At 40.8% G+C, this 23182-nt stretch overlaps 2 protein-coding genes across 2 annotated transcripts; one reads left to right on the plus strand and one right to left on the minus strand.

Annotated features, from left to right (window-relative positions):
- The first annotated feature begins 4250 nt into the window (after positions 1-4250).
- Positions 4251-6288, plus strand: LOC123088499 (SKP1-like protein 1). Its single transcript, XM_044510701.1, has 2 exons — positions 4251-4725; positions 5964-6288. Exons 1-2 carry the CDS (start codon positions 4381-4383, stop codon positions 6135-6137), a joined length of 519 nt encoding a protein of 172 aa, XP_044366636.1. The 5' UTR covers positions 4251-4380; the 3' UTR covers positions 6138-6288.
- Positions 6289-14185: 7897 nt separating this feature from the next.
- Positions 14186-14839, minus strand: LOC123084502 (B3 domain-containing protein Os06g0107800-like). Its single transcript, XM_044506071.1, has one exon. The coding sequence runs from the start codon at positions 14837-14839 to the stop codon at positions 14186-14188; it is 654 nt and encodes a 217-aa protein (XP_044362006.1).
- Positions 14840-23182: the final 8343 nt, after the last annotated feature.

Consider the following 23182-nt stretch of genomic DNA (forward strand, 5'->3'; position numbering starts at 1 on the left):
TTCAAGTGTCCATCGAATCCAACAAGTATCTCTCATGGCCACAAAAGTGTCCCGGCCACCGTCGACATGGGAGCTTCCTCCCAGAGCCGAGGGTCCGCCGAAGCCAGTGTGGCGGCGGATCTCTCGCCACCGATTAGCTTGCCTGCCTACCGTCGAGCCAACCTTCAAGCATTTTTTTTTGTGTGTGAATTAACAAGCATCATATATGCGGAGCGAACCCTGAAGTTTTCGTACTGCTCGTGGCGCCATGCCCACAAGCGACACAAGGTGAAGTGTTCAAAGAAATCGAATTTAATGATTTGCGCGACCATTGGCAAAAAAGTGCTCGCTGGCATTGTCGTGGTGCCAGGTCCTCGATGTATGATACACGGCTTTGTCTCCCTTGATGGACGAAAGTCTTTAGTTTTCACCATTGTATAACACCAAAAGGTCGCCGCAAAACCACCCTCATAAAAACAAAGGATTCAAAATTATGATGAAAAGCCATTTTTATCGTGGTGGCCTCGAGATAGCTCAATTCCACCCGACCATATGCCTTTTAAATCATACCAAAAGTGTACCATAATGGCGTCCTAATTTCTCATTTCCTTCATAAAATGTAAACATTCATAAGCCGGTATTCGGCAAATGCTAGTATCTCATCTGAACTTGAGGCTTTGTCACAAAATCTCCAAGAGAAACACCACATGGACCAATAGGATTGAACAATGTGAAAAACTACACATTTATCTGCTTTTATTTTCTGAAGATTTAACTTGTTGTGTATCCCCTTTTTATCTATTTACATTTCCTTATTTTCAGAATGTGCAAATAGAAAACACCAAATATTGTGTTAAGGGCAATATACCTTTTTTTAAAAGCTACCAGGCTTTATTTATTGATCACCATAACTGCATTAGTGACCCATTTGGGCTTAACAAGCCTAACATGGTGGCCCAGGGAAATATAAACATTTTAGGAACTGTATTCCATATTAAAAATATTCACAAATTGGTTTAGAAAACGTTCATGTTTTTGAAAAAAATGCTCACTTTTTATAAAATGGGTTCTAGTTTTTACATAAATGTTATTAAATTTCAAAAACAAATCACCTTTTGTATTAAATAATCATATTATTAAATGTTCATATTTTTGAAAAACAATTCTCACTTTTTATTAAAAGGGTTCTGGTTTTTATATAAATTTTATTAAATTTCAAAAATTGTTCACCTTTTGAATTAAATAATCGTATTATTTTATTAAAGGAAAACTAAACTTTATTGAAAAGCAGTAGAAACAACTCTCTAGCTATACTCGCTCCTAATCTGGGCCAGCCCATCCATTGTTCTCAGGAGCTACTTCTCGCGCGCTGCGAGATGTAATAGGTCCTGCTCTCTAGTGTAGTGCTACTACGCCGGCTCAGTACTGTAGCTTACAGGCAAGGTTTTTTTTTCCAGTGTTTTTTATCGTTTTTTCACTATTTTGCATCTGTTTTTCTATGGTTTTCTGCGGTACTCCTCTTTCCTATTTACTTTTCTAGTTTTCTTCAGTTTTCTTTTTTTTCTTCATTCGGTTTTCATTGGGTTCTCTGTTTTTGTTTTTAGTTTTTCAGACAAATGTCTATTTTTTATAGACATTGTAATATTTTTTGTGTATATCAATTACAGTTTTAATAACATGCTTAATTCTTTTTCAAATACATGACTAAAATATTTTCAAGCATATGTTTTAATGTCTACTTTTTCCACACAAATTGTCATTTTTATATACAACTAAAACATTTATACACGTCTTATATTTTCCAAATACATTATTAACATATTTTCAAATACATATTTTTAAATATGTGTTAAAAATTGAAATGTGTGTTAAAAATTCAAATACATGAGGTAACATTCTTTGAATCATAAGAAACATTTTCTAAACTATGCTAACATTTTATTACAGTTTTCAAACATTTTACAATTTTTTAAAACACTTGTTGAAACGCTATTTTTAATATGGCATACATTTTTCTATTGCTACGAATATATTTTTGAAATACACGAACATTTTTTATATTGTATAAAATTTGGAAAAATGTTGCATACATCTTTTTTAAACTCTTAATCTTTTTTTTTGATACACAATTTTTCTAAAAGTTGAGAGGATGTTTTTTACACTACATGTGAATTTTTCATGATGGACACTTAGAAAATAAATTATGTAAACTGATTTTTTATTATATTTATTTCATATTTTTCTGAAGATTAAAAAGGAATAAAAACAAGTGGGAGATGTCAGCATGATGAACCAACATGACTATTGGACGGGCCTGCAAATGGCGAATAATGCAACTGTGGGCCTTTCAGTGGCCTATGGCACCACACAAATTCAAGCATCCCAGCCCATTGGGCTATCCTCTTCGAGCCCTCTCTCTCCGAGTGCCTACGTCATATTAGAAACGCAAAGTCATTTTGAGTGGTGATGGTACCTAGCGGTAGATCTCATGCCGCTTGCATTTTCTGAGATTCGTGTGAAGCTATGGCCCACCCAGATGTATAGTAGTAGTGTAGTTCTCGTATCTTTCTCTTTAGTCAAATCAGTGTCAGATTAATGGGCCCAGAGGACCACCTTTTGTCAGGGGAGATGCACATGCAGCTCTCTTCTCTCTGTCTACCTCCCAAACAATGACCCTCGCCATCCGAACACAGACACTAGATCAAAGTGTCTTAGAGCGTCCTCACCGACTGCGATTTTGTGGTCGTCAAAACCGAACCCAAGCGGCTTCCATCAACAGACAATAGCCATCATTAATATGTGCCACCTAATTTGAGATGGTGAGTCAGTGGAATGCCCATGCTTGGATCACACATCGATTAGCATGAGTCAACCGTGACATTCGCATCCGAAAGCCGATAGTCATTTGAAAAGACGCTAGCCGGCCAGGGCCAGAGATGGCAAGAGGCCAGATCATGTACACATTCTTGGTTGCATTTGGGACATGCACCAATTTGTGAATGAGTCATCTCTATTTCTTAGAGTTCATCCTGTAGTTAGTTGATGCTACTGGATTGTTTGCTTCTGGCTTGTAATTTCGGTTATATATGTGTGAATATATAATGCTTGACTTGCATGTTAGGATCCCGTTAGGTGTTTATGTAGTTCTGACCGTTGGTTTGAGAGGGTCTGATATAGTAAATGTGGTTTCCCATGGTTTTGAATATCGCCTTAGGATGAGTGTCGCTGGCAACGATGATGTTCCTGTTGTCTTTGGCAACTTCGCACTTGTCGCACGCAGATGAGACTGTTATACCTGGTGGAATGAGCACCCATGTGCACAAGAATATTCAAGGAGGAGCATCAAGCTCTAACACTATGCCTAGCCCAAGAAGATCGAGAGCATCAACATGGCTACATTGAGAACCCAAGAGATGTATGTCTATGTTACAACGCATGGGCCCTTCTATTAGTGTTGTCAACTTATCATACAACCTTCTTCATCACATAAACTTAAATTTCAGTGCATATGACAAACTTTATTGCTCAAGCAGAAGCCAAATTAGGAAACCACAAATATAACAATATCCCAAGATTTAACTTTCATCAATGATTAATCCATCTATACGGTCCAAATCTGATTTCGTAATTATTCGTCTCCGCTTCTTTGTGAGGTACGATACTCTATTTGTCCACGTGTTGCCCAACCTGCCCCTAATAAATACCCCAACCCGACCCTGAAGCCCAACCCATCCAACACCAAAGCACTCATCTTTTCCTCTCTTCCCCCACCACCGCGTTTCCTCTTCCTCATATTGCTAGGTTTTTCCTGTCATCGAGGAGGAGGAGGAGGGGGAGGTGGTGGTGATGGTGGGCAGTGGGACTGCTCGGACAGAGGAGGACATGGGAGATGCGTCGACGAACTATGATGTCAGAGACGTATTTGTGGAGGTCGGCGTAGGAGGAGACGGGGAAGGGGCGCGGAGGAGATGACCCGAAGAAGGGGGGTCGTGGTGGTGTTGGACAACCGCGACGAAGAGAAGGCATGCCTGGCGTTGGGGCGAACGGTGCTGCAACGCCCACCACGCCAGATCAAGATCCATGGCCGGCGGGAGGAGGCAGGGGTGATGGGCCGCACGAATGATGACAGACATACCATCATCATCGACTCTGGTCCAAATTTGGTTGGGCTTGGTATTTGTTTTCATTACGTTAGGCAAGATATCCGTCCACGTGGTGGTGCCCCATCTCTAAAATCCCCTAAAAAATAAATAAATAGATACCCCACCCGGCCCAACCCACACCGCAAGAAACAAAGCTCCAATCTTTTCCTCCTCCGCCGCCGTCGCCGCGTCTCCTCCCCAATCCCCAATCCCCGATCCGTCCGCCCCCGATCCCACCCCCAGCCCGGATCCAGCAGCGATGGCGGCCGCGGGAGACGCCGGCGAGAAGAAGATGGTGACGCTCAAGAGCTCGGACGGGGAGGAGTTCGAGGTGGAGGAGGCGGTGGCCATGGAGTCGCAGACCATCCGGCACATGATCGAGGACGACTGCGCCGACAACGGCATCCCGCTCCCCAACGTCACCTCCAAGATCCTCTCCAAGGTCATCGAGTACTGCAACAAGCACGTCCAGGCCAAACCCGCCGACGCCGCCGCCGCCGGGGCCGCCGCGCCCGACGCCGCCGCGCCCCCCGCCGAGGACCTCAAGAACTGGGACGCCGAGTTCGTCAAGGTCGACCAGACCACCCTCTTCGACCTCATCCTGGTATGAACCAAATCCCTCGATCCCCCTTCCTTCCCCCAGATCTACTCTTTGTTTCCTGATGCTGTTCCCCTTGAAGATCGAGATTGGTCTGCCCGTCTTGCTGCTGTCTAGATTAGGTTGGACGGGCTGCTCGCGCCGTCATCGAGCCAGATTAGATTCGAGCGGATTAGGTTAGGGTTTGCATGATTGGCCCGTGCGGTCGTCCTACTCTGCAATCTGGAGATTGTATTCGATGTACACAGGGACCGTTCCATGATCTTGTGGTCTGGTATGCTTCACTGTATACAATTGTTGTTGTTAGTAACCTGTGAACAATCGATTGTCATCCATGCCAACTTATTAGATGCACTATCATTGTGCCAGTTAATTGCGCGAGTGGTAGAGAATGTAAGTTTCTCTGTGATCAACTTGTGGAAACATCAAAAACACACAGGACAATAATATACGCGCTGTTGTTTATCTAGCAATTGGTTTACTGTTAATTGTGCTTTTTACATAGTGATGCTGAATTACACAATTAAACTATTGTTTCGAACCTTGCATCCATGTCTGTATTATCCTGTCTAATCTTCTCGATCCGACTTTGCATGCCTTCTTCTATCTATCACGGCTGCCTGATTGTGGTGTGCTAGCCACATTACATACATTACATAGTGGTAGCTAAATGACCACATTATGCCTGTTCTTGTGCTTGGTGATAGCTTTTCCGCGGTGTTCAGTAGTATCGCTCTGGACTTGTTTTGTTGTTACTGCTATGTTGTTTCATTCTAGATAGGGTTGTATCTCAGATGTTGCATCTACATAATATAATCCAAAATCATACACTGCTCGCCGCTGATCCCATGTTCTGTCTGGCTTCCCTTTTCCATACATAGTGATAGCTGATGCGTACAGTTGCCAGTGCGTTCAGAGAAGTGGTGCTTGTCATCTGAACCCATGCATGAATTTCGAAAATTTATCCAATCTACAGTTATCATCTTTTCTGCAAGAATGTAGTAGTATCAGCTCTGACTCTGCTTTATCACAGTTATGTTATTTTCTTTTGACTGTGGATCTTGATCCATGTTCTGGGATTTGAATCGATATTTATTGATCAACGCATGCCTTGTTTTGTGTCTTTTTTCTCTTGCTGCAAAAACGTTCATGTAGAATGTCTAATTAGCTATTATGTTTTTGTAAATAAATGAATGCTTCTCTGACACGCTGCTATTCTTTTTGCCCCTTTTGCCCCCTCTCAGGCCGCAAACTTCCTCAACATCAAGGGGCTGCTGGACCTGACCTGCCAGACGGTTGCGGACATGATCAAGGGCAAGACCCCGGAGGAGATCCGCAAGACCTTCAACATCAAGAACGACTTCACGCCCGAGGAGGAGGAGGAGATCCGCAGGGAGAACCAGTGGGCCTTTGAGTAGAGGCCTTTGAGTAGAGATCATGTAGGCGATGCCGTCCGCGCTGGATGAACAATGCTTAGTATTCGTCATGTCTGCGTCTTAGCGCCCTTTTTCATGTCATCATAATGGTTTCATCGAACAGCCGCTCGTGTGAAGCCCTGACCCTTTGGTATGTCTGTCGTTGTTTGCTGTGTCGTGAGTGTGTAGACTTGTGGCACCGCTGCTCGCAGAAGTAGGCGTGTCGCCGATGCCGAGGGTACTACTCTGGCGCCGCCGATGCGGCGGCAGATGAAGAGGCTAGCGCCCTTTGCTCATGACGTAGCTCTGGCTGCTGCCCCAGTAGGAGATGCGGAACTCCCAAGCTTTGCCGCCACCGCTGCCGTCCTTGAACAAGGACGGCGGCACCGGCAGTTAGTTCAGCCAAGTCCTTGGGCATCGGTTTGATTCTTAGATTCTAATCCCAATCGTGCTACGAATTATCCTGCATGCGTTACCTTCCTTGCTTGGTACTGTACATACATGCGGTTGATCTCAGCCGTCGATCTTTCTGATCATTGGACATATGTCTACATGCACCCATATTCATTGTTGCCATATGTTTGTGTGATGTTCTGTTTTTCTCGAAAGATGCACACAACCTCTACATCGATTGATGCACGAAACCTTCATGTTCATGTATGTGTGACATACCGCGCTTAAATTCATGTTATTAATTAGGAGGAAGCAGGTGCATGTGAAGCCATGGAGCGGAGAGTGTGACTAATTGAGTTTCAATCTACGGAGTAGTAATTATTTTTACATCGAAGACCAAAAGAATGATGAAGTCGATACAAGTCAACGTGGTAGAGATTGGTGAAAATCCAACGAACAAGTCTTGGTCATGCTAAACCACGTGATTAAGCCATCAATGCGACAGCTGCTCATTGATAGATAATTACCATTTGCACGTACTAGATGTGAATAATTAAGGCTTGTTAGCGATATTTGTTGCATTTGCAAGATAAGGCTTTGCGACAGATTATGCACACATGTAGAGGACAACTGGGACAGAGAGGGAGTATATAACTGGGACAGACGGTACATGCCAAGTATATATTTGAGCTATATATATGCAATATATAGATATAATCGTCAAAAACATTGATTGAGTTGGTTAATTAGATGGGATGCAAGCTATTTTTTGGTGTTGCCAAATGCACTTACAAGCCTTATACTAGTTCATTTCTTGATGCAAATTAGTTACTTTCTTGATGCAACGTGGCCAGGATAATTATTGTGAGCTTGCATAACCGACTACAAAATTGAACAGCCAATGACAAAATGAGAATTAATGCGCAACTTGGATATGTGCATTTGTGGTGGTAGGCTTGTCATTCTGCTGCCCCAGCTAGCCATTGTTAATACCCTAATCAAGAATTAGCTAGGAGCTACCACGTGACATATGTGGTAAGCAATCCAAACAATTCCAAAAGAATTAGCTAGGAGCTAGCTAATTCATTTTGTTAGTAGGACAACATAATAATTAAGCCGGTTAATTGGTTTCGTGACATCATCCTTTAAAACGTGGTTTATGTCACCTCCATTTTACCTGGCCTTGTCAGACCCGAAAGTAGGTTGTTCCCTCGTGAAGCACACTGTTTTCATTATTATTCCTCGAAAAAGAAACTCCTTGACCAGGAGATTCTAGCCAATAAAACCTTAGGTGAGTAAACTATGAACCACCAATTGGCTGACCTCAAGTAGCCTGGTTTAACTAGTTTGTTATATGCATCTCAGACCACCTCCTCCCATGAACTTGCACTAATTTGATTATAGTTGAATATTAGAGGACATGCTAGTAGTGATGTAGCTTCAACTCTCAAGGGCCGGGTTGTCAATACTGATCACTACAGGTAGGATTTTAGGTGTGTAATGCACTGCATTTGCCTCCAAAAATTATATTAATTACTTAATCTGCAATATCATTCAGGTCCCTTGACTAGTCCAATACCACATTGAGTTTAGTTGTTTCTTGTAACCAAGATCCGGTCGGTAACGATTTGTGGTATTCCATTGCGACCTAGACAAATAATATCACTGCAACAGAATACCTCACACACGGTTGAAATACCTCGTCGCAAACAATATTAGGGTCCATCACCACAAACATGTTGGATGTGGGGCAACATCACACGCGGATGAAATAATCTGTGCGATGTGGGGTCAGTTGTATACCTTTTGTCTGGTTTCTTACTACTAGAAACTTTATGTTTTGTTAAAAAAGGTCAGATTTTGTAGACAATGGACGAACATGTTTTGTTTAATCTAGATTGAAGATTGATACAATTTTTGAGTGACATGAGCGGGGTTAGTAGAATCTTGTACTTCTCTGACAAAATAAGGGTCTTTTAGCATTTCTATAGGTTAAATACTTCTTAGTTTGATTGTTTATTAAAAAACAGTAGCATCAATAAAAAAATTCAAAAAATATCATGAATTTAGGTTTTACAATATAATTATTTTTATGCGAGGAACATGCATGTTGGCACAGATGGTGAAAGTACTATGTAGGGACTGAAATGATTGATACAAGTAAAATGGAAATTGCAGCTTACCTGATGATGACACCTTGACCTTACGGAGAACATGCATCATATGGCCGTAATTATAAGCAACCGTAAGAATAGATTAACGCCACAAGTTGCATTAAACTGTTTGCTCTGAATTGACTCTCCTTGTTGAGATTGTTGGTACTAGTTGAATGCATATATTGGCCTTTTACATATATCCCACATGACATATTTCATCTTCAAGTTGAATTGAGGAATTTGTATATATTATACGGATAGCTGACCGAGTTACATATGGATCGGAGCTGCCTTACATGGAGGTGACTTGTAATTTTCGCATGAAGTCGTCCATGCGTTGGCTTCCATGCATGGTACTCATCTATGTTAGGCGGTCAATCCCAGTCTTTTTTTCCTTCTGATCATCAGATGTACGGTCTACAACTCTACGGGTCATGCATGCATCATCATGTTTTCAGACCTTTTTTTTGCGAGGGTTGGAGCATTTTTCTTTAACGCATTCGATTTGTGAAAAATATAATTGCGAGAAAAGGACATGGTCAAGTTTAGTTGTTGAAGCCATTTGGTTACCCTTAAAAAAATATCATGTGATGAGAAGTCATGCTGCCATGTATGTGATCGCCCAAGGTGTATAGATACAGCATATAAGTACTACATAATTTGTGCCACTTGCAGGTATAAGCCAGTGGCACTATACATGTAACATGCCAAATGATGATGATAAGCTCTAGAGACAATCCAGGATTTGTGAACGATAAGGTCAACTGCTAATGAACTTTCACATTCTTTGGGAGAAAATGGCGATTGGGAACCAGATGCCTGTTCTTTGAGCTATATACAGAGACGAGCAAAACTATATTTTGGACGGAGGGAGTAAAAAAAGTGAGATCAACAGCAAAATTAGTGGTAGGTTGAATAACTAGGGTCAACTAGATGAGATACAAGCTGGAGAAGAGAACTGGCCAGATGGATGTACAAGTCTTGTTAGCAGTGCAACTTACTACAAGTACTATTATTGGGTTGGTACATAGAATAAATTAATTGATTATTCTAATTTGTATGCAATTAGACCAGAGGAACAAGCTAGCTATTTTTTCGTATTTTCCTTTTGAGAAACAATATAAGGGGCTATGAATAAGCACTTAATTATTGTATTAGCTTGCATGATTGAGCATAAAACAGTCTATGCCAAAAAGAAAATATGCAATTTTCAGTTTGTGCATTGTGGTGGTGTGCTTGTCATGCATGCATCCTCATGTCCCATACATTCTTAATATCCTTATTACCCGAATCAATGAAGCCATTGGACGCCAGAAGGTAGAGGCTTGGTGATGACACCATCCTTGAAAAATAAGGTTTATATCACCTCCACTTTACTTGGACTCGGTCAAGCACCTTTTTTATGTACGCAACTATGCAATAAGTAAGGATTCCTAGCCAGGTAGGCGACTAAACTAAGAATCACCACTTGGCTGTGGTTGCATATAGTTAAAGAATATACTAGCTTGTGATTAAATATTGTAGTCTCTACTCAACTCTCAAGGTCCAAATTGACAGCTTTCAATATTCCATTTCAATCCAGTTCAGTGCAAGTACGGTAGGTCCCTTAGGTTTGTAATGCAGTGCAATGCATTTGCACCAATATTAATAGTATGATTACTTTGTAGGAGTGTGCTTAAGTCCCCTGTCCAGCCCAAAAGTTTGGATTTGGATCAGTTTCTTGTTGTAAGTTCTAAGGTCGACAAGGGGTTAGTTTGCAGTATTTTGCATGGAATTTGCATCAATATTAGCTGCACTTGACCTGGATTTGCGTGGGTCCTCTTCGATGATGAAGAGCTACAAATAAGAATGTTAGGCGCTCGAATGACCTGGATTCGTTGACTTTCCTTCCTAGGTATATACATGTTGTTGATCTCAGCCGTCGATCCTTCTGATCATCGGACGTATGTATGGTCTACACGCACCCTTATTAACTGTTGATGTATGTACGTGATGTTTTTTCTCTAGAAAGACTGAAAACCCCCCGCGTCTCTACATCGATCGATGCAAATAACCTTCATGTATGTGTGATGTGTCACACTTTAGTTTCATGTTAATTAGGAAGCATGTGAATTTGAAACCATGGAGTACAGAATGTGACTAACTGAGTTTCAAGCTAATTATTTGTACATCGGAAACCAAAAGAGCGATGAAGTCGATACAAGTCAAAGCGGTAGATTGGTGAATATCCAAGGAACAAGTCTTGGTCATGCTAAACTAGGTGATTAAGCCATCAATGCGACAACTGTGCATGAATAGATAATTACCAGTTGCACATACTATATAAGGGCGAGATGATGATAAGTTTGGAGACAAATGAGCTAGCACAGAATAATTAAGGATGTCAATGGTTAGTTAGTTAGATTTGTTGCATTTGGAAGAAAAGACTTTGTGACACACAATACACACATGTAAGAGTACATACCTAGTATATATATTTAAGCTATATTTACATATCATAAAGAAATTAGTGATAAATATGGTTAATTAGGGTTAATTTGAGAGGTGCAAGTTGCTGAACTGACGTAATGCACTTACAAGCATGTTTCTGTTTATTGATGCAAATTAGTTGGTTACTTTTTTTGTGTGTGTAGCAATTAGTCAGCTTCTTGATGCAACTAGGCCAGGATAATTATTTGTTGGCTTTCATAATTGGCAACAAAATTATATGGTCAGTGACAAAATGAAAATTAATGTGCAATTTGGGTATGTGCATTTGTAGTGGTAGGCTTATCATCCTCCTGCCCCAGCCCAACCATCGTTAATACCCTTATCAATCAAGAGAGCTAGTTAAACATTTGGTTAGTACTACAACATAATAATTAAGCAGGTTTATTGGCTTTGTGACGTCACCCATGGAAATGTCACTTAGGTCACCCCCCCTCTACACTTGGACATGGTCACACCCAAAGGTTGTCCCCTGGTGAAGCACAAGAGTTTAATTATTATATGTGAAATAGAAATCAAATAAAGTTTCCTGATCAGGAGATTCTAGCGAATCAAACCTCGGGTGACTAAACTATGAACCACCAAACCTTAGGTAACCGAGTGTGAACCACCACTTGGTTGATCTCCAGTGGCCTAGTTTATTTAGTTGGGCGTGCATCTCAAACACCTCCCCCCTCCCCCAATTTGAAGTTGCATTGATTTGATTATAGTTGAAGATTATACTACATGCTAGTGGTGATGTAGTCTCAACTCTCAAGGTCCAAGTCGGCAATATTAATCACTGCATGCAGGGTTTAGGTGTGTAATGCACTACACTTGCCTGCAAAAAGTATTAATTTCTAGAACCATTCAGGTCCCTTGTCTTGTCCAAAACCATACTGAGTTTAGTTGTTTCTTGTAACCAAGATTAGGTCAGCAACTATTTGTGGTATTGCATTGCATCCTAAGCAAGTACTATCACTGCTACAAAATACCTCATCACATATGGCTGAAATAGCTCATCACAAATGGGACTAAGGTCCATCACGACCAGCATGTCAAAGGGGCGCACAATTCTCCGAAGGACTTATGCGTAATATTTGGTTTTTGGTTTGACACCCAGAAGTTTATATTTTGAGAAAGAAAAGGGGGTCAGATTTTAAAGACGATGGAGGTGTAAGTTCTAATCTGGATTGAGACAATTTGAGTGAGGTGAGAGTGGTAGTTGGCCAATCTATAATTTGTACTCGTGCGGCGAATATATACTTAGTTATAATTATTGAACATCTTATTATTAATTAGGACTATTTGTTGAAATTAGGATGATATCTAGACCAAATTAAACTACTTGTAGTGTATACTCATAAATTTGAATTAGTGTATTTAAATTATATTGGCTATACCTTGTACATGTACATTGTGGCACCTCCTAGGACGGCCACTGAGTAGCATAGATCAATACATAGGATTTTGCTGTGTACATTAGTATCATATTCTCATTGCATTTACTCACCCAATATAAAGTTGTGGTTTGATTTATTTCTTATGAACTTTTCATGTTTGACGGCCTATAGTATTGTACTCTCATATCCTTAACTGCCCTGCAACATCATCCTTTTTATTTAGGTTAAAATACATGATACTTGCATTGTGAGGGTATCTCCAACTCATCCAAAAACTGTAATTACAGGGAGTAAGAGCACTCTAACACATTTAAAAACAGGCCAATAGATATATTGTGTAGCTAATTAAGAAACCCTCCTCAGTAGTTGGGAAATTTTGCGCACTCCTAATGCCAAAAGGAACTTACCATCCCCAACAGCTGCCTCCATCATATGTGCCGTCAGTGCCCCACTGGCTTCAATGCGGTGCACCAGAGAGTAGGCTTCTCGGTCGCCACGTCAGCATTGAAGCAGGGCCGCCTGCTTGTCTGGTTGTGTCGCTTTGACCGACATCAATGCCATGTGGAGTCACGTCCTCTCTGCAACAGCCTGACTAGCATGAACATGGGACACCTACTTCACGCGAAGAGCATTTTTTATGCTGAGAGTATTTTGGGGAGGAATTTGGCGGTTAGATGCGTACGTGGTGGCTGTCCAGAAGCCCGCAAAGCTCATTTTGCTTTGCGTCTGGATTGCGGGATTTCGGACAGCCGGGCGCGTTTGTGGACCGATGGGGTACCCTGTTGGATGGATTCCAGCGTTCCGACACCTCGGTCCACACGATTTGCGGGCGTTTTGAGGGTGCGTGTTGGAGATGCCCTTAAACCCCATCCCTGCATCATTGTGATGCACAAAACCATTCTTGGCTCCACTTGTTATATACATGGACAAATTTTAATCGGAGTTAGATTTAGGGGATGGATTATATTTAAAGTGATCGATCGAAATAATTGAACTATTCAACCGTGCGAACTTGATATCTTCATGGACAAACATGCACTACATGGACGGACGTGGATTTTTAGAGCACTTGCACCCAGGCCCTGCTATCCTACCTCTTCAATATCGCTTTAAGATCGGTGCGACACAACTAAGTTTCTATATGAAATTTTCTCTTTTTTGCTTCTCCCACATAGAACATATCTTGAAGTTCAAACCTATGCAGGATGGCAAAGCTTTCTAACTAGAATCTAGGATAAATCTTTCAGAATTTTTTGTCCGACGTAAATACTAAAAATATGATTTTTTTTAATCAAACAAAACGTATTTTGTATATTTATGTTTGACAAAAAAATCTGTACGATTTATCCTAGATTCTACTCAGAAAGCTTTGTCACGTTGTATAGGTTTGAACTTCAAGATATATTCTATGTGGGAAAAACAAAAAAGAGAAATGTATTTACACAAATCTTAAAGCAGGAAATGGATGGCTAGATAGAGAGGGCCTGGGTGCATGTGCTCTAATATATATTTTCGCTACATGGACACAATTTCATCTTATTTTGTGATGACAAGATCCCTTCTTGCGTTGATTATCTAATAATCTGCTATAAACTGGAGCTCAATTTACTAAAACTGGAAGCACAAGCGGAGGTCATCTTCTCATCAAAGCTAGCTGCAAATCCAGCGGCAGCGGCTGGGCGCCGGCGAGCTCGAGGTCCACGCCGAACAGCCGGACGCACCGGCCGCGCGGCGCCCTCTCGTCTGAGGGCGTCGACCGCTGCGGCATGAGCGTGACAACTCGCGGCACCACCGCTGGCACGAGGAGGCGTGTCACCGGCGCCGAGGCTACTATTCCGGCGCCACGCCGTCGGCAGTCGATGAAGAGGCGTGCGCCGGCGCGGCAGAAGGAGACGGTGTCGCCGGCGGCGAGGCGGCGGTCGCGGACGAAGGCGCTCCACCCTTTGGTCATGACGTAGCTCTGGCTGCTGCCCCAGTAGGAGAAGCGGAACGCCCACGCCTTCCCCCCGCCGCGGCCGTCCTCGAACCGTAGCACGGCGCCCGGGCAGGCCGCCCTCGCCGCGCCGCCGAGCAGCCGCGGGAGGATGTGCCGCTCCGCGAACTGCTTCGGCACCACCAGCCGGTTCAGCTTGCCCACGTCGCTCGGCGTCACCACCTTGTCGAACATGTGCTCCCGCCTGATCCTCTCTTCGCCATTGCTACCCTTGCCGCTGCGCGCCAGCTCGACTCCTCCTCCTCCCCCCTCTTGCGCTGCCCCTCTGCTCTCCCATGCGGCCGTCAACGCCATTGATTCGCTGCAACTCTCAACTTATGCCTATCTTGTTCTGAATTATGATGCATAAGTGCACCTGCACATGTGTGTTTATATATAGAGTAGCAAGCATGGGATCTTTGTGATTTCCCGCCAAGTCGTCTACCCTTCACGCGTTGACTCTCCGTATGCCAGGCATACACACCACGGGGTAAATCTCAGCCGTTGATTCTTCGGATCGACGGTCCAAATGCATCCTTAACTAAGCTGCTTATATGTAGTATTACGTGTGACGTGCCACGCTTAATTTCATGTTAATTAGGAAGCAGGTGAATGTGAAACCATGAGGCCCAGAGCAATTTCAAGCGAATTATTTACTTTTACAGAAGAAACCGACAACAAAGTCGATATAAGTCAATTCGACAGATTGGTGAAGATCAAAGGAACAGGTCCTCGCCAAGTTAAACCAAGTAGTTAAGCCATCGATGCGACAGATGTGCATTGATAGATAATTTGCCATTTGCAGTATAAAAGAGCCAGATGGTGGTTGCTTATGGAGGTCAACTGCTATTCACAGTAAAATTAACTCTGCCACATTTGCAAGAAAAGTCCTTGTGATAGCTAATAACACTGGTAAACGACAATTTCGATAGACGTAGTACTCCCTCTGTTCCTAAATATTTGTCCTTCTAGAGATTTCAACAAGTGACTACATACGGAGCAAAATGAGTGAATCTACACTCTAAAATATGTCTATATACATCCGTATGTGGTAGTCCATTTGAAATCTCTAAAAAGACAAATATTTAGGAACGGAGGGAGTAGATGCCAGGAGTATATTTAACACATGTACATATAGAGACAATCATCTCAAAAATAGTGATGGAGTTGGTTAATTAGGATTAATTAGATGGGATGCAAGCTGTAGAACTAACCAAATGCTAGTACAAGTCTTATAGTAGCAGTAGAAAACACTAGGACTAGCTGTTGTTGAGCTGGTGCCTTGTGTATATTACTTAGTTTGTTGATGCAACTAGGCCAGGAGAAGTATTGCGAGCTTGTACAAGTGCATAAAAAATTATAGCAAATGACAAAAAGGAAAAATAATGTGCGATTTGGGTGTGTGCATCTGTGGTGGTAGGCTTGTCATCCACTTGTCCGAGCAAATACCCTAATCAATCGAGCAATTAGGAGCTAGCTAATTAAACATTTCGTTAGTTTCCCTACAACATCTGGTTAGTAGTACAACATGACTTGTTAAGCCGGTTATTTGGTTTGGTGACCTCACCTCACCTCCACTTTACCTGGACTTGGTCGCACCCGAAGGTTGTTCCCTGGTGAAACACAAGGGGTTTAGTTATTTATATGTCTAATAACAATCAAGTAAAGTTTCCTGACCAATCACCTCAGGTCAGTATTCTATGAAACACCACTTGGCTGATCTCCATGGCCTAGTTTAATTAGCTGGCGATGCATCTAAAACCAACTTGGATTAGTTTCCTTACAATGAAGATTATAATACATGCTACTAGTGATGGCGACTCAACTCTCAAGGGCTAGACTCCCAATTTAGGTTGGTAGGTAGGTGTGTAATGCGCTGCATGGTTCAAAACCACATTGGAGTAACCAAGATCAGGTCGGCAATAGTTTGTGGTATTGAATTGCCAATCCTGCCAGGTATTATTTGGTTCCTGGTTTCAGAATCCTCCAAATTCTATATTTTGTGGAAATAGAGAGGGACGTATTTCATAGACGATAGATGGACATGTTCTATTTAGTATGGACCGGCAGTTTGCATGCACAAGCATCATTAGAAATTTGGCTAATAAAATCATGTACTTCTTTGACCCAAAATGTGGGTCTTCTAGCGTTTCGTTAGCTATATATTCCTAAGTTTTGCGGTAATTGCCTTTGGCTCCTAGGTGCATATGCACCCATTGTTGAAATACATATTTTGAGGAGTTGAAAAATTCGGAACAAAAATCCCGCGTGTATATCCGGACATTTTATGTGCGTTCACAAGGTTTCGGTGAAAAACAACGTTTTTTGTGGCTTGTGTAAAAAAGACAATTTCCGATGCTTCATTCTAACTATTCACGAGGCGTTTCTTTATCTTTTTTACACAAGCCACAAAAAATGTCTTTTTTCACCGAAACCTTGTGAACGCACATAAAATGTCCGGATATACACGCGAGATTTTTGTTCCGAATTTTTCAACTTTACGAAATGTGTATTTTGACAATGGGTGCATATGCACCTAGGAGCCAAAACGCCGCTCTCTAAGTTTTGACTATTTATAAAAATGGCAGCATCAAATTGATATTCCTAAATGTACCGTGGAATATAGGTTTTATACATAATTTATTTTTAACATCACATACACATGGATGGCGTAAGTACCATCACGTAGACCGAATTGGTCGATATCCTTAAAAAGCCTATAATTTGGATCAAAGAGAAGTACAAAATGTAAAGTTGACCATACTTTTTTCCATGGATCCGATTTTACCCTAAAGCATATAGTGAAAGTTGCAGCTTAATTGATCATAGAATCACGCGGAAAAATCATTTGGTTCTCAATTCTTTTTGAAAGAAACCATTAGGTTTATGATGAAACGTTAGCTTGCACTGAGGAGAAGAGTCATCATATTGCTCTAATTATAAGCATTCAAAATGGAATTTAGTTAATGCTACAAGTTGCATTATATTTACTGCTTATGGGCTTGTTGATCTTGTTGGCACTAGTTGGATGTATATATCTGCCTTATTATGTAGTCCACACGACATTTTTCATCTTCAAGTTGGGATCACCCTTATAAATGTTGTTTAGGTCACCTCACCTCCACTTTACCTGGACTTGGCCGCACCCAAAGGTTGTTCCCTGGTGAAGCACAAGGGTTTTGTTATTTATATGTCTAATAATAATCAAGTAAAGTTTCCTGACCAGGAGATTCTGGCCAATCACACCTCAGGTGAGTAAACTATGAATCACCACTTGACTGATCTCCATTGCCTAGTTTATTTCGTTGGTCATGCATCTGAGACCAACTTGCATTAGTTTCCTTCAAATGAAGATTATATTAGTACATGCTAGTGGTGATGTAGACTCAACTCTCAAGGGCCATACTGTCAATTTAGGTTGGTAGGTAGGTGTGTAATGCGCTGCATGGCCAAAACCACATCGGGTTTAGTTGTTTGTTGTAACCAAAGATCGGGTCGGCGACGGTTTATGGTATTGCATTGCAATCCGACCAGGTACTGTTTGGTTCCTAGTTTTGTTATCCTCCAAATTTTACATTTTGTGGAAATAAAGAGGGACATAATTAATTTCATAGACAATGGATGGACATGTTTTATTTGGTATGGACAGAGGCAGTTGGGTGACACAAGCAACACTAGCAATTTGGCTAATAAAATCATGTACTTTATTCCAAAATGCGGTCTTCTAGAATTTTGTTAGTTATATATTCCTAAGTTTTGACCATTTATAAAAAATGGCAGCATCAATAATATCGATTCGATATTGCTAAATGTATCATGAAACCTATTTTTATATGTAATTTATTTTTAGCATCACATACACATGGATGGTGAAATTATCCACGGAGACCAAATTAATGCGATAGCCTTAAAAATCCTATATTTTGGATCAAAAGGAAGTACAAATGTAAACTTGACCATACTTTTTTCCATTGATCCTTTTTTACCCCAATGCACAGTGGAAGTTGCAGCTCAATTGATCATAAAATCATGCGGACAAATCATTTGCTTCTCAATTCTTTTCAAAAGAAAACTGTACATTTCTGATGTAATGTTAGCTTGCATTAACCTGAGGAGAAGAGTCGTCATTTCCCTCTAATAATAAGGAACCAAAAAAGGAGTTTAATTAATGCCACAAGTTGCACTAAATTTACTGCTTCTAAGCTTGTTGATCTTGTTGGCACTAGTTGGATGTCTATATGTGCCTTATTATGTACTCCCTCCGTTCCTAAATATTTGTCTTTTTAGACATTTCAAATGGACTACATCATACGGATGTATGTAGACATATTTTAGAGTATAGGTTCATTCATTTTGCTCCGTATGTAGTCACTTGTTGAAATCTCTAGAAAGACAAATATTTAGGAACGGAGGGAGTAGTCCACATGCATTTTTCCTCTTCAAGTTGGGATTATATACAAATAGTTGACGGAGTGCCCTGACACCGAACATGTAAACTATACATGGGTAGGATCTTTGTAGTTTTCACGCGAATTTCCTTGTGTTGACTTTTATGCATGTAGTTGGTACTGCCTAGATACTAGATAATTGGTGCCACTTGCAGGTATAAGCCAATGGCACTATACAAGTATACATGCCAGATGATGATGATGAGCTCTAGAGTTAAGCGAGGGTCGACAAACGACAAGGTCAACTGTTGATTTACTTTTTCACATTACTCGGAAGAAATGGCAGTTGTGCATGGACATTATCAGATGCCAACTCTTTGAGCTATATATAGAGGGAGTAAACAAATAAATAATGAGAGATAAACATTGAAATTGGTGTCGAGTTGATTGATTGGGGGTTAACTAAATTGGATGCAAGCAGGAGAAGAGAAATGACCAGGTGGCCTTACAAGTCTAAGGGTAGCTAGGGGCACAACTTATGAGGTATACTATTATTGGATTGGTACCTAGAGCAAACTAACTAGTCTAATTCGAGGGCAATTAGGCTAGGTATTTGTACTTCAGTTTTGAGAGACAATACAAGGGGCAATGATCAAGCTAATAAGTAATACTTAATTATCAAATCAGCTGGCATAAATGATCATAACAACTATAGGCAATGGCAAAAGAAAACATATATGCAATTTGGGCTTGTGCATTGTGGTGGTACCCGCATGTCCCGCCCATGCTTTCTTATTTACTTTTACCCTAATTAACCAAGCAATCGGGTGTCAGGGGTACTTTACTTGGACGTGATGGCACCCAACCCAACACAATGGCGTGTTGTTCCCTAGTCAAGCACAGTTTTGTTTATGCATACAACAGGTAAATTAATTAAGTTTCCTGACCAGGTAGGCGACTAAACTAGTATCACCACTTGGGGTGTGGTCTCCGGTGACAGTTGATTAATTGCTCGTGCATCTGAGCTCCCCCCACGAGCTTACATTTTGTATTTGCATATGGTGGAAGTATACACTAGCTGGTGGTACATTTTATATACACTAGCTAGTGGTACATTTTGTAGTCTCTCCTCAACCCCTCAAGGGCCAAGTTGACGGTTTTTGAACATAACATTTCCAATCCAGGACCAGGAGTACACAACAGCTGGTAGGGGTGTTGGGTCTGTAGTACAATGCATTTGCGTCAATTAATTAGTACTAGTAATACTAGTGTTTGTAGTACCGGTTTGAGACCGCTTCGGATTTGGGGCAGCTTGTATACACACGCCGTTTCTTGTAAGCAAGGTCGGCAAGGCTTCTATCTAGTCTGTGGTATATTCGTCTAGCATCGGCAGTGGGCGAGCGAGTGACAATCTTTTTTATTTTTGAGGGTGAGTTATGATTTCTTTCAACAGGACAAGATTGGAATTTCCTGTTTGAATTGTATGGATTTTGTATGTATATAAAATGCAGATCGTTAGACTTCTCAGCACCTGTTCTTCACTTGCCCAATAGCCAGGGTGACCTGGAGGGTCGTGGCATGTATGTTTGGGACGACTGATCTATGCCCTAACAATCTTTGGCAAGCCTATTCATGGTGCCATTCCTTCTTCCCGGAAGGAGAGGTGTTCCACACTGTTGGCATTGCTGCTATCTGCTGGGCTATTTGGACCTGTCGTAATAGAGCTACATTTGAGTTTATATCTTTGAAAAAATCCTTTTGAATGCACATTTTCTGCTTGTGCTCTCTTGTGTTATTAGGCAGGGTTGATGAAAACACAGAAGGATGCAGATGACCTGAGGGCTGGAGCGACTATGCTGAAGGAAAACGCTTCAAGACTGATGCAGATATGTGCCACGGCGTACCAGGATGATGGAGGTCGCTAAAGATACTGAAGGGATTCAAGAGAAAGATCCAAGACCGACCCCCAGGATTGATGGCAGTTAGCGTATGGGAGGGGGACTGGTTTCATTTTGATGATTCCCGTATGTTTGTGGGCATTCTTTTGCCTGTTGCTTGTGGCCTCATTAGATAAAACAGTTCTATGGCTTTTGGTGGGTACTGTTTCGATGTAATAGTGTCATCGGGTTTTCGCCCCACATTGAGTAATCTCGATGGCGAGTGCTTACAGTGGGTTTCCCGACGATGCTTGAACCTGCTTTCCTCTTTCCCATCTTATTCTCTGGACAGTGATGTATTTCCGTTATGTCGCAGTAATGGAAGGTTATGCCCGGTTAAAAAAAAATGCAGATTGTTATGTTCGCAATACTCCGATCACTCAATCGCATAGAGATTACAAGATTTCTGTAGTTTTGAAAGAAAGAACAAGCTAGAGAAAGCTAGAGGGGATTACATGGATTGGTAGTTACTTATAGGATACAAACAGAAAGAACAAGGGACTGAGAGGAGAGCTTGAGGGTGAAGAGAAGCCAGGAAGAAGAAGTCGTAGTCCATTAATTCCCGGATGGTTGTGTCACTCGTATCAGGTCGTCCTGGCTGGATGGAAGTTCGGCCCATCCCCTATTGCCAGCCCAAGGCCCAATAGCCACTTAGGAGGAAGGTTGCTAACACCGCGGCGTCTATTTCTAGCATTAAACGAGTCGCTAGAAAGTCTAGCTGAAGGCTCTGAGGTAATTGGGCCGGCCCGTTCGTGCACGCTAAAGTAAGAAGAGTGAAAGGGAGAACTAGGATTGATCCCTGGCCGCCACGGATATCAGCCCCCTGCTAGCCACTACGACCATATGTTCCATTCGTGGTATCTAGTAGGGGTGCGAATTCTTTATGCCATTTGAGTCGGGTTATCTTTTCATCTACTTTTCTCGGTTTTCACAGATTTTCTATTTTCTCTCAGTTTTCTTTGGTTTCCTTTATTTTTGCTTTTTGTTTCTGTTATTTTGATTCTTCTATCTTTTTTTCTCTCCATATATTCATTCTTTTTTGCATTTCATTTCTATTTTTTTTCTTTCATTTACTTTATTTCTATTTTCGGGTTTCTTTGTTCTTCTGGTTATTATTCTACATAATTTTGTATATGTCAACAACATTTTTCAAATACGCGTCTAACATTTTCACCATAAAAATTTATACATTTTTGTAATAAATTTTTTCTATACACATATAACACTTTCCAAATGCTTGATTAACATTTTTTTAATTACTTCTTCAAGAATTTCTCAAATGCTTGATCTACATTTTTCATATACATGATAAAAAAATTCACAATGTTTTAATACATCCTCAACATTTTTTGTATACACATTTTTGCATTGTTCAAATGCTTGATCAAGATTTTCAAATACTTGTTCAACATTTTTAAAATGTTTTATTAATTTTTTATATAAATAATAAAAAAAATCATCATTTTTTAAATACGTGGTCAACATTTTTCTATAGATATTGAACATTTTTAAAATGCTTGATCAGCATTTTAGAAAGACTTGTTCAACATTTGTTTCAAATGCTTTGTTAACATATTTATATATACATCATACAAATAATTCATCATTTTTTTAATACATAGTCAACATTTTTTTATAAACATTTAACTTTTTTCATATACTTGATCAACACTTTTTCAAACAATTGATTAATATTTTGATACTCATGATAAAAAAATTATCATTTTTTAATACATGATCAACATAATTTTATAAACATTTAAAAAATTTCAAAAGGTTGATCAATATTTTTTATTACTTGTTCAAAAAAAAGTCAAATGCTTGATTAATTTTATTTGAAAGAGACGATCAAAAAATTCATACACATTTTCTTATACATTTTTTGTATACGTAAAAAAATGTTTTCTCTATACACATTCAACATTTTTCAAATGCTTGGTCAGCATTTTTTGAATTATTTTAATATAGTGTTTTTAATGTATATTAAGAGTACTTTAAAGTATATACAAAAGAAAAGTTACAGCAAAAAAATAAAACATAAAAAACAGAAAAAGGAGGCTGTTCCATCCCGCGATTCTGGGCTGGCCCACTCGGTCTCCCTTCAGCGAGGGTTCCTGCCCCTCTCGCTGAAGGCGAGACATAGTCGCGCCCCGCTGACACAGATAGATTATCATAATTGCCGTGAGAGCTATATCTTGCTTTTTTATTTGAGGCGTGAGAGCTATATCTTGCTTATACGGAGTATGGCTCTCGTCTCGCCTAAAGGATCGGCAAGTAGGGGCCAGCCCATCTACCACGTTAGTTGCTGTCTTGTTCGCTCGATCACTATTTTT

Source organism: Triticum aestivum, chromosome 4A, assembly GCF_018294505.1.
Source record: "Triticum aestivum cultivar Chinese Spring chromosome 4A, IWGSC CS RefSeq v2.1, whole genome shotgun sequence".
Taxonomy (NCBI): Eukaryota; Viridiplantae; Streptophyta; class Magnoliopsida; order Poales; family Poaceae; genus Triticum; species Triticum aestivum.

Coding starts and splice junctions, on each gene's coding strand:
- LOC123088499 (XM_044510701.1), top strand. CDS start 4,381: ATGGCGGCCGCGGGAGACGCCGGCGAGAAGAAGATGGTGACGCTCAAG. Junction 4,726..5,963: donor CCCTCTTCGACCTCATCCTG/GTATGAACCAAA, acceptor GCCCCCTCTCAG/GCCGCAAACTTCCTCAACAT.
- LOC123084502 (XM_044506071.1), bottom strand. CDS start 14,839: ATGGCGTTGACGGCCGCATGGGAGAGCAGAGGGGCAGCGCAAGAGGGG.